At 61.1% G+C, this 11,748-nt stretch overlaps 3 protein-coding genes across 3 annotated transcripts; 1 reads left to right on the top strand and 2 right to left on the bottom strand.

The window, feature by feature from the left end:
• Window positions 1–299: 299 nt before the first annotated feature.
• On the top strand, window positions 300–1,914 carry CcaverHIS019_0303610 (uncharacterized protein; the record flags this gene model as incomplete). The annotated part of the gene is made up of 3 exons (XM_060598799.1): window positions 300–1,213; window positions 1,280–1,557; window positions 1,796–1,914. 3 exons carry the CDS (start codon window positions 300–302, stop codon window positions 1,912–1,914), a joined length of 1,311 nt encoding a protein of 436 aa, XP_060455556.1.
• Window positions 1,915–2,361: 447 nt separating this feature from the next.
• CcaverHIS019_0303600 (uncharacterized protein) lies at window positions 2,362–4,132 on the bottom strand (the record flags this gene model as incomplete). Its single annotated transcript, XM_060598798.1, has 6 exons — window positions 2,362–2,625; window positions 2,724–2,953; window positions 2,999–3,400; window positions 3,562–3,823; window positions 3,856–3,962; window positions 4,000–4,132. The coding sequence occupies 6 exons, from the start codon at window positions 4,130–4,132 to the stop codon at window positions 2,362–2,364; spliced, it is 1,398 nt and encodes a 465-aa protein (XP_060455555.1).
• A 513-nt stretch (window positions 4,133–4,645) lies between these two features.
• On the bottom strand, window positions 4,646–11,356 carry CcaverHIS019_0303590 (uncharacterized protein; the record flags this gene model as incomplete). Its single annotated transcript, XM_060598797.1, has 7 exons — window positions 4,646–5,230; window positions 5,295–5,647; window positions 5,701–7,236; window positions 7,349–7,516; window positions 7,575–7,700; window positions 7,736–10,751; window positions 10,784–11,356. 7 exons carry the CDS (start codon window positions 11,354–11,356, stop codon window positions 4,646–4,648), a joined length of 6,357 nt encoding a protein of 2,118 aa, XP_060455554.1.
• Window positions 11,357–11,748: the final 392 nt, after the last annotated feature.

The following is an 11,748-nucleotide window of genomic DNA, read 5'->3' as shown; positions in this document are numbered from 1 at the left end:
CGCTGCTGACGCTTTGTGCGCTCTGAAAGGGATACCCGAACTGCAAGGTAAGGAAAGAGTTTGGGTTAGTGTGGGTGGAGTCGATAGTGGGCAGGATCAAACAGCTACGGAAGAAGAATGCCGCACATGTTCACCGCATCATTCCGGGCCGGCATCTGCTTTGTAACTGGAGGGTGTCATTCAAGCTCTGACCATTCATTCCTCTTCCTCCCTCAACACTCATGTCAACTTAAGAGCTTCAGACCCGCTTCGTGACCCAGTCATCCCAGCCAAACACTCGAGACAAAACACTCACACTAATGGCAGTCCCACTCAAATCAGGCTTCGAGCTCGACGACGACCCGGCAACCCCGCGCACCGACGCGACCGTCTGCTTCCGCGACCTCATCCCGCACCCCGACCATCCTCGTGTCGCTGGCATCTCGACGCACGACGCACACAGTTGGTGCGCGTCGCGACGTGCAGTCCCCGCCCCAGCGTGGCTGATCAAGCGGCTCGACGTCTCTAACCTGGAGCCATATGTGGGATTCAGCGCCAACGGCAACCCTCTCCCCCAGATCGCATACAGCGACGACGAGGGTGCCCCAGTCAACGCGGCAGTAGATGCCGTCAACGTCCTCCTGGATGCCCTTCCAGACGAACTGAGGAGCCAAGTAGTGAGGGGAACCGTGGACAATGACGAGTTCCGCGCCTGGTCTAATCCCGAACTATACGTCAATCCTGGTGGTATACGGCTTGACGAAACTAGCCCCCAAACCCAGGACCTCATTCATGACATCCTACGCTCGTCCCTTTCCAAGGAAGGATATGAGAAAGTCAACGGGTGCATGCTCACAAATCACTTTCTGGGTCAACTCGTCAATGGACCAAAGGTCCTCAATCGGCACAGCTACAATTTCCGGCTCTTCCTCCCTCCCTCTGGTCCCAGTCTCACTGAGCCTTGGGGATACACCTTCTTTGGACACCACCTCTGCCTTGCTGTGCTCTTTTGCGGGCCGCGAATGGTGATCGGGCCGACGTTTATGGGCGCCGAGCCGGATCGGATTGATGTTGGACCTCATGCGGGGTTACGGCTGTTTAAAAGGGAGGAGATTGGGGGCCTGAATCTCACGCGCTCGTTGAGCGCGGAGAACCAGAGGCGCGCGCAGATTTACGAGGGGATGACGTGTGATGAGGGGTTGCCGGCGGACCAGTGGAACCCGTTTGACGAGCGGTGAGTGTTGAAGGGGAGGGGGGGAGGGGCCTGACGCTCGGAGGGAAGAAGAGACGCTGACTCAAGTCACCTCGCCGGCGCGCGCCAAGACAACCGCATCGTACCCTACGACGGTCTCCCCATATCGTCCATGACACCCAACCAACGGGAGGAGATCTACGCCCTCATCCAGGCATTCAACATCTACCTCCCCGCCGGTCCGCTTCAAGCCAAGATGCGGCGCGTCCGTTCCTTCGAGGACCAGACGTATTTCGCGTGGATAGGCAAGTATGGTCTCGGGGACCCGTATTATTTCCGCATACACAGTCCGGTCGTGTTCTGCGAGTTTGACTTTCATTGTGGGAGTGAGTCGGAGTGGTTTCCGAGCGAAGCAAGGGGGAGTGAGGGGCAGAGGGGAGTGAGGGGAGTGAGGGGAGTGAGGGGAGTGAGGGGAGTGAGGGGAGTGAGGGGAGTGAGGGGAGTGAGGGGAGTGAGGGGAGTGAGTGCCGAGGGAGGAGTGAGGGCGAGAGGGGAGTGAGAGAAGACAGGAGCGAGGGGAGGCAGTGGCAATTCCTCACGGAGAGAGCAGAGATGTTGACACAGTCTTCCTCACCAACACGTCCCCGGCGAAATGTCATATCCACACGGTGAACCGCCTCCCAAACTGCGAGGATTACGGTAAAGCGCTCGTCGCGCAGTGGCGGGAGGGAGGGTGTGTGTAGGCCTAGTTTTGGGTAATGTACACAAATGTGCATCGTCTCAGCGCTGTTCAGTGGTCTGTATCAGTACTACAGTTGAGTGCACCACAGCGCTGTTCATATCGCATTCCACCTGTAGTCGCATATCGTATATAGTGGTACCTACCACCGTACATGACTACTCGTTGACACGACCGTCACCTCTGACGAACGATCCGTCGTAGTCGCCTACAACGACTCGTTCCTCAGTAACGACGACACGGTACTGTCACGTGACCCACTACGTTATATCCGTACTTGCAACTTCGATCCGACTAGATCCACCTTCTGGTCTCGAGCACTCGGACCATGGGTGAATACTATCCGTCCACGACACTACGGACCAGAATGTCAAGGGCACTCAAGGTCTCAGGATCGTCGAGATTTCTACCGCCATTCAGATATCCGAGCTACATTCCAAACTCCCATCTATTATATCTCCCCACGCCGCCCGTCCTCCTGCAGGATCGCGTTGAGCCGCTCGCGCTTGACGCAGTTCTCGAGGGCGAAGCTGCGCGCGAGCTCCTCGAGCTCAGCCTCACTCTTGTCCGCAAAGTACGCGGCGTATTCGCAGCACAGCTCGTCTGCAAGTAGGCAGTTTCGCACGATGCGGGTGAGGTGTCGCTCCGAGCGCCACATCTTGGGATAGCGGTTGTCGATGGAGGGCGCGGCGGCACGCAGCCAGTCAGCCATGGGCTGGAAGACGTCGTGGACGGGCGTGTCGTCGCAGCCCCACAGGTCGACGGCGAGGGCCAGGGTTTTAGTTTCAGATATACGGGGCAAGGTCAACTCACCCGCTTCTTGGTCAGGAAAGGCTGGATTAGCTTGATGTAAGCCGAGTCGGGGTTGACATAGGTCATGCCCTGGAACCCAATGTCTTTGTATAGCCAGATACTCCATGACGTGTGCGACTTTGCGTAGATCCCCAACTGGCATTCGAGAACCGCGTAGCGCCGGTCATTCATGTCTTCCCAGTCCGGGATGCCATCCGATGCCTGCTGGTATACCGGCCCAAACTCGCCGTCTGGGGGTTAGATGAAATTCGCCGGAGCGACTGGCTAGGACTCACTCCAAACAGGCCCCCCGATCTTCTTCATGAATTCGATCTTGCGCTCAAACGCGCGCTCGTGGAACTCGATCTGCTCCTTGGTCCCAGTGAACTCCTCGGGCGGGTTCGGGAACCCGTAGTTCGAGTAGTCGTGGACGGCGTACACGCAGTTCGGCAGGGGTTCGGTGAAGGCGCGAAAGTCCATTCCGAACGTGTTGCCGTCGAGGAAGAGGATGTGGTGGGGGTCGATCGCACGGATCGCCTTCTCGACGCGAGCGTAGAAAGCCGGTAGGCGGGTGTGCTCCTCGTCGGTGGGCTCGTTGAGGGGGTTGTAGCCCGCGACCCAGGTGTTGTCGCAGTAGTGGCGGGCCAGGTGCTCCCAGATGGCGACGGTGCGGTCCTGGAAGTCCTTGTGGACCCAGACTGGAGTTAGCGCGACCGATGAAAGGGCACGAAGCCGCCGAGCAGTTGGCAGCCCCGAGCAGTTGGCAGCCCCGAGCAGTTGGCAGCCCCGAGCAGTTGGCAGCCCCGAGCAGTTGGCAGCCCCGAGCAGTTGGCAGCCCCGACCCCTTGAGTAGACTCACACAGCGCCTGGTTTGTCCCCCCGTCCGAGTGCCAGTCAATGTTCTGCGCCCCGGGTGCAGCGTGCAGGTCAATAACAGTGTAAATTCCGTACTTTGCACACAAGTCGATGACGCGGTCGAGGTGCTTGAACCCCTCCTCCTTGAACACGCCTGGCGCCATGTCATCCTCAAAGTGCCGGTAGTTGACGGGCAGGCGAATGCAGTTGAGCCCAAGCGAGGCGAAGAATGCCGCGTCTGCCTCGGTGAAGAAGTACTCGAGGAACTGGGTGAGCGGGCCGCAGGCAAACAACTCACCTTATCAAAGAAAAAGTCATACTTTTCCTTGCCGAGCACCTTGAGGAGCTCGCGCCGGACCTGGTGTTCGTGGCCGGGGTAGCCTGTGATGAAGTTCTCCATGTTCACTGGGGTCAGCTTGGGACGTGTAAAAGAAAGACTCACTCCATCCACCGAGTGCGGCGCCCTTGAGGACGATAGGCTTGCCGTCGCGCACGATATTCTCGCCGTCGACTTTGAGGAACGTGTTGGTCTTGGTCATCTTGGTGTCCGAGCTATTCGGGAGTGAGATGAACATGAGATAGCGGGCGTAGGCTTAGAACCCATTATTATGTGTTTCTCAAGAGGTGTGAGAGTGTGGGGAGGATAGAAAGGAACGTGACAGCCGTATTCTCGGATCAATGCCATCAATACACCGATAACGCTCCGACGTCAGAGTTACGCTGTTACGCTGTTTCGGCGCCGTTAACCGCTCCATCAACTAGATCATTGCTGACCCATCCCAGCCGCAGAGTCAGTCCGCAGACCCAAGGCACTCCCCGAATGTCCAACTGGATCTCGGATGGGACATACATGGTAGTCGTTATATACATGTACAGAGCTGGTCCGCTCGAGGTGGGGGTTCTCGGCCTCTTGCCGTTGGAGCAGTCCGATCGCCTCGGCGCAGTTGGCACCGTAGGACACGTACGCTCCCAGATTCAGAACATGCTTGAGGAGCACGTCGCCAACGCGGTCGACGTACAGGTATCCATCGGCCTTGAGTTGTTGGAGTGCGTGGAGCAAGTCCAAGCTAGGTGCCAGAATGACCAGCTTAAAATTCGTGGTCGTACATACTCGTCTTCTGCCCCGAGGAGCCAAATACCTCCTGTCCTTCTCCGTGTGCTTCTGGGATCTTGGGCTGGGAGCGCGCCGGCAGAGGAGGGGGCGAGGAACTTGGTGCGAGTCGCTGGGGACTGGGGGGGACCTGCGGCCATGCGAGACTGCCATTAACGCTCGACTTGCGGTCGTATCCTGAGCGCGGGTCGGACGAGCCGTTGTATGGGTTGTATGACAGCGGCGGCCGGTCGTTGAAAGATGAAGAGCGGTTGTTTGAGGAGAGGCGGTATGCCGACGGGCCATACTCGCCACCGACGCTCAAACTCGCGCGAGAGTGGGTCGGGCGAGTCCGTCTCTCTCTTTCTGGGGCGGAAGTACGTCTCTCGGTGAGGGCGGCGGCTCGGCGTGCGTCGGCAGCGTCATTTTTGGCTTTGGATAGTGCTGTTATCCACTCGATGCGTTCCTTGTTGCTGGGCGCTTTGATGCGTACCGTGTCACCGCCTTGGCCCCGGGGGATGACTAGTGCGAAGGATACGTCGTCTTTCCCTTGGAGCAGGTCGAGGTTGTGTAGTGGGATGGGCTGGTGAGTGAGCTCCAAGGTAATGGAGGAGGGGGAGGGAGGAGGGAGGGGAGGGACGACTCACCATGCGATATAGATTCTTGTCTTCCATCAAAATGACAATATCGTTACACAGCACCATCCAAAGCCGTCGTCCACTCTTGGCCTTGCTCACCGCCCCTTCTTTCACTAACTTGCGTTCGCCCAGGTAAACAGTCGGCTCAGTGAGGTCGATGCGCCCCTCTCCACCGACCCACATGGCCTCACTGAGTGCGCGAAGACGCTCGCGCGACTCGGCGTCTCGCACGCCCTCGTTGATTCTCGCGACCGCACCCTCCGCGAGCGACAGGGCCTTGTTGACGTCCTCTAGGTCCTGGTCTGCGGATGTGTATTTGGCGATCTGGCGGAGGAGAAGGGGGTAGCGAGTGATGCGTTGCACTGAGTTAGCGAGCTCTGGAAGAGCGAGCTGAGGGCACGTTGCCAAAACTTACTAGGTTCGAGGAGGAAATGGCTTAAATCCAGTCCACGCACAGTTGGATCGCCCCGAATCTCACCTAATACCCTTTCCAACTCGGGATCCTCGCTGCGTAATTGAACCAGCAACTTGGCCGCCGTATCTTGGTTGACGCAGTACGGCGCATAAACTTCCAAGTTCTGGGCATGTTCGGCGAGCACGTCGCCAATCTTGTCGACGTAGAGGCGGCATTCTTTCTGCCTCTCTTCCAGGGAGGAGAGGAAGAATGAGTTGAGCATCATGATGTCCTCGACGTTTGCGAAGATGACGCGTAGTGTTTTATCTGGGAGATAAGACATCAGGCGAGCGTAGAATACGCCGACGATGAGTTGGAGATCGCGCACGTAACTTGCTTCGGTGGATATGAATTCGAAGATTGATTCCTGTCGCTTGCGCTCGGTATCCGACATGGTTGCGAGGACCGAGGGGTCCATGAGCGAGGACCAGGTTTTGCCGAATGAGGATTCTGGGTCCGAGATACCAGATGTTGGCCTTGAAATTGGGCCGATGGGACCAGAGATAGGGCTAGAGACAAGGCCAGAGATTGGACCAGAGATTGGACCAGAGATTGGACCAGAGATTGGACCAGAGATTGGACCAGAGATTGGACCAGAGATGCGTTTGTCCATCGGGCCACTGATAGGTCGCCTCTCCTTCTCCTTCCCGAACCCCATCGTGCCCAGGAACTCGGTGAGACGATGACTGGCGGCATTCGCAGCCTCCTTGAGACCTGCTGTGCCGGTCGAACTGGTCGTCTCGGCCACCGAGACCATGGACGTCGGGCGTTCGGATACGACGCTGGTCGGCCTCAGTTGTGGCTGCGGCTTGGCTTCAGGCTTGGCCTCGGCCATGAACGCCTCGTAGCGCGCGTACGCGTCGTCGACGTCCACGGGCGCGGTGACGGGCCCGTCCTTCTCTGGTGGTTCGGGTGGCTGGGGGAGTGCAGGGAGGTCGCGGGAGCTTGAAGGTAAGCCCGAGGTTGAGCCGACCGAGCCCGAGGCATCCATGGACTTGGCCTTGGGGGGTGGAGGCGGCCGTCTACGCCCATGATTCGCTCTGGACGACGGGGCGCCGGGTACACTTGGCGGCTCGCGCCGTATCTTGAGCCCCGCGGCAGCCAGAACCTTCTGCCGCTCGCCCTCACGTCGGCGGCGCTCCTCCTCCCGCTCTTCCCTGCTCTCCGGGACGGTCGAGAGAGATGTCTCGTCGGCGTCGTCGGACCACCAGGATAGCACCGAGTCGCCGCTGTCACTGTCGTTGCCGTCGTCCATGCTCCGCAGGGTTAAGATACTGGCTGCTCTTGAGCGGTTGGGCGTCTGGGCATGGCCCGGGAGCATGAATGAGGGACGCTTCGACTCGGGCGGAGGAGGGGGGTGGCGACGCGTATCGTGCTCCGAGACGTCTACTGTTGGTATTGGTGGAGTCGCCGGCGACGGCTCTGGCTGCTTTAGAACTGGCACACTTCGCTCGCGCTCCCAGTCAGTGTTGATGTCAGTGCCGTTCGTGTTGCGGTCTAGAGTCAGCCGCTTCTACCAATAACGCGTTGCATGTCTTTTTCGGCCCGACAATAGAGAGATACTATCTGGGCGGTATATTGGTGGCCCAGGAGAAAGAAGGGCACTAACCGATGACTTCCACATACGCTGCGGGAATGATTAGGATCGCGCCGCCCATCTCGACCTTCCACCAGTCGGCGTCGCTCTGGTCAACGACGGGAAGTGTCTGCCCCTCGGTGAACGAGAGCTCCTCATGCGACGTCGCCTCGTAGTCGTACAGCGCGACGCAGGGTTTGACTGGGGTCAGCCGCGCACAAATGGAGCGGATGAATGACCGAGTTCGTCAAGTACTCACCGACACACTCAGCCACGTAGGAGCTCGGGAACCAACCCGCCCGACCATCCGGAAGTGTGCCGTACCACCACGGCCCCGCAGGGTCACGCGCGGGATGCGCCTCGAGCACCATGTTCTCCGTGAACGCTGCTGTCAGTTGAGCCCAGCTGTTATCAACTCACGAAGGTCACCATCAAACGTCGACGCGTAGTCGAAAAGCGTACGCACATGCAGCGTGCGGCTGAGGTCGACGTCGTCGAGGCTCGGGCCGTCCACCGACACAGCGGCCATCTGCTCCACAGGCGAGTCATGCGTCTCATCCTCCTCCATAGTCGAGGGCATGGCCTGCTCGGCCTGCTGCGCGGCGGGGTGGGTGGCCTCACCCGCGATGCCAGAGTACCAGTCGACCGAGGAGCGGTTGCCGTGGCGAGGCACGAAGTCGTCGTCTTCGGGCGGCGTGGAATAGAGCTCCTGCGGCGGTCTAGGCGGGCTCGGTGGGGTGGGAGGGGCAGCAGCGTTGATGTGTGCGGGGGGTGCGGCATCGCCGATCACGTGCCCGCCGGCACTGGCTCCGCTGCGATCGTTCGTCTCGGTCTTGCGGAGGCGTGCACCGCCCTGAATGCCCGAGAGGAGAGCACTCATTCCACCGCCACCCATGCTGCCACCGCCAAGGTTGGGCAGCGCCGCTCTCGGGGCAGCGGGTGGAGCAGGAGCCGGGGGAGGGGTTGCTGGCTGACTCGCGCCAGCAGAATTGGGCCGCGATCCCGCCGGGTTCATAATGCCGCCGAAGAGCGCTGATGCCAGCATGTTGCGCGACGAACGCGAGTGAGTGTACTCGTCATCGCTCGAGTCCGACTCGTTGGCCTCCTTCTCCTGTGCGTCCTCCCAGTCGTCGTCTGGGGGCGGTGCCGAGTTGGCGCGCACTGGAGGGGCCCGGACAGCTTGGACGGGCGCCGGTGGAGCCGGAGGTGGAGGCGGAGGAGGAGGAGCAGCAGCGGGTGCGCTCGGCGCCGAAGGAGGTTCCGGCACAGTCGGCCGCTGACGCGCAGAAGACGGGGCTGTCACAGCAGCGCCCGCGGCGGGAGGAGGGCGGAAGAAGGGGTTGAAGCTGGGGCCAGTAGGCGAGCGCACTGGCGAAGCGCTGGGTTGCTGGCGGTGGAAGGGGTTGAACGAGCCCGAGGGTGACTTGGGAGGCGACTTGGACTGCTCATTAAAGGAGGGAGCTGGTTGCTGAACAGGAGATGTCACGATTCTGGGGAGCACCGGTGCGGCGGAGGTGGCAGAGCGCGCCTTGCGCGCGGCCAAGAGCTCCTCCTCCTTGCGTAGCTCCTCCTCCTCTTCCTCCTGAAGTCGCTTCAAGCGCTCGCGGCGGTCCTGGATCGCCTTCTGGCGTGCCTCCTCCTGCGCACGCAGCTCGGCCTCCTCATGGTCCTCCGCCGGCGGGGCGCGTGGAGCAGGTGAAGGCGCAGCTGGAGCGTGCCGTGGCGAAGGTGGCGGAGGGGCCGCCTTACCGCGTGATGTTGGGGCAGGAGGCGGGCCCTTCTTCCCAGGCGGCGGAGGGGGAGGCTTGAGAGCCTCCTTCTTCGCCGCGGGTGAAGGGGGAACTGGGGCATCACCGCGGGCCGACGCAATACGGGCCGCACGCGCCTCCTCGCGCGCCTTCTGCTCCTCATCGGCCGCCCTAGCGCGCTCCTCCGCCTCCCGGCGCTCCTGAACCAGGCGGTCCTCGACAGAAGTGTCGACGGCCGGTTCTGGAGTCGCCGAAGGCGTCTCGACGCCAAGCGCACGCATACGCTCCTGGATCCTGAGCTGGGCCTGTTCCCTGACGTACTCCTTGCGCTCTTCGGGCGTCATGCTCGCGACAGACCTGGTGGCAGGTTTGGGCCGCTCCCTCGCGGGAGGCGGTGTCGGCTCGGCCTTCTTCGGAGAAGGGGGACGTGGCGAGGGCGCGCGGTGGTCGCGATCGCGCTCGTCCCGGTCGAAGCGGTCACGGTCACGGTCACGGTCGTCGTAGCGGTCGCGGTCGCGGTCGCGGTCGCGGTCGCGGTCGCGGTTGGAGACACTGCCACCGCGACTGTAATCGCGGTCGCGGTCATCGTACCTGTCACGGTCGTACCGGTCGCGGTCCGACACGCTTGGACGACGTCCGTACCCCCGGTCACGGCTTGGATCGCGCTCGTACGAACCGCGCAGCCAGTCGTGGTCACGGTCGCGGTCGTTGTACCGGCCCTGAGTATCGTTGCGCCTGTCGCGCGCACGAACGCCCGCACGCTCCTCCATACGCTTCTCCTCGGCGCGGCGCTCCTGGCGGCGCTCGAGCTCCGGGAGCTTCTCGTGCATGAGGAAGAGTAACTCGCGCTCGAGCTTGCGGCGCTCCTCGTCCTTGTCGGCGCTGCGCCGGCCCTTGGACACGTAGTCAATGTCTTCCTTGATACGCTTGACACGGTACTTGATGTCATCGACCTCCTGCTCGAGTGCCTCGTCCTCCTCTGTCTTGCGCGCGTTCTCAGCCGTGTTGCTGTCGAGCATGCCGCTCGCGGTCTCGAGCTGGCGGCGCAGGTCGCTGATCTCGGCGCCAGAGTCCTCGCCAGCATAGCGCACAGTCTTGCGATCAAGGTGGCGTGCCGATGACTTGTAGCCCGCCTTTCGGCTGTCGTCGTGCTTGTACACCTTGGCGTCCTTGGCCGACGCCGTGGACATGGGCGCCTGCACACCATAGCCCACAGGCGACGACGTGTCTGAGCGCGCGCTGGATTCATGCTTGAGCAGGTCCTTCATGAAGCTGACGGTGGAATCGATGTCGCGCATCGATGCAGGCACGAGCTCGTCGGGAAGGCTGTCGGGAATCTCGTTGCCATTGAGGGCGCGGTAGATGAGGCCCATGGCTACGTGGAACTCGGGAAGGTTGAGCTTGCCCCGGTTGTCGACGTCCGAGAGATTCCAAACCTTCATGAGGTCGTCCTGAGAAAGGCCCGACTGGCCGAACACCTCGCGTGCCATATCGCCAGTGATAAAGCCGTCGCCACGAGTGTCCCACGCCCGGAAGATCTGGTCGTAGTCCTTCTTCTCCTGGCGCGAGAGCGCCCAGGGGACCTTGGGTGTCTTGACTGAAGGGTTTTGGAGGAGCGACTGGAACGTCTGCTGGAGGGGCTGCCCGGGAGCCTGGTTGAACTGGGGTGCACCAGAAGCCGAGAAGGGCTTGCGTCAGCTCTGCCAGAAAGACAACGCACCTGGCTCATGTTACTGGGCATAAAGCTCTGGAGCATAGCGCCGAGGCGGGGGTCATGAATGCCGGTTGGTTGAGGGCGGAGGCCCATGCCGGTTGGCTGGGCCATGAGGTTTGCGCCGAGGCCCGTGGGCTGGCCCATCATGGGCATGCCCGTTTGCTGCTGGGGCATGAGGCCGCTGGCACCACCGCCGGGGAAGCCGGTGGGCTGGGACATGAGACCGCTCTGGTTTCCAAAGCTGCCACGCTGACCGAACGAGCCGGGAGGAGGTGGAGCAGAGAGGAACGAGTAGTTGGGAGCGCCAGATCCAGTTCCGGCACCAGGAGTGTTAAGACCAGTGGAGCCGGATCCCATCGCCCCACTTGGCATGCCTCCGCTGGGCATACCTTGTCCGCCCATGCCTCCCATGGCTCCCATGCCGGGGCCCATGCCAGGCATACCAGTCTGCATGGGCATCTGCTGGCCAGGAAAGCCGGTTGGCTGGGCGTTCATGGGGCGCTGTCCGGCGTAGCCAAAGCCCGACGCCCCGGGGCCGCCATAGCCGAACTGCTGTTGCTGCCACTGGTTTGGCTGCATCGCGCTGTCGTGATGCCCAGTGGGGTTTGAGAGAAAGGAAGGAGAATGAGTGAGATGAAGAGAGAATGAGAGAGAGAGACAGAGGAAGATCGAGTTGGTAGGGGAATGACGATGGACGTGTAACAACTCAGGGTGGTTGGGCCCACCCGGGGTGTCCCTGACGACGTGGTAACCAATGTCATGCTCATCTCGGAATGACTGGCATTGTGGCGATGCTCCTCACTTGATTACTTGATCCCATCAACGCAGCAACCTCCGCAGTCACAACGACCAGTCGACGCCTGTTGCCAACAAACTGGCGACGTCTGACAGAGTACAACGCGATAATTACCTTCCGCCTGCTGACGTCCAGCAGGCTCGCATCTGGCATATCAACTCCCTTCCTGCTTAGT

Source organism: Cutaneotrichosporon cavernicola (genome assembly GCF_030864355.1).
Source record: "Cutaneotrichosporon cavernicola HIS019 DNA, chromosome: 3".
Taxonomy (NCBI): domain Eukaryota; kingdom Fungi; phylum Basidiomycota; class Tremellomycetes; order Trichosporonales; family Trichosporonaceae; genus Cutaneotrichosporon; species Cutaneotrichosporon cavernicola.
This window is presented reverse-complemented; position numbering and strand designations above follow the sequence as displayed.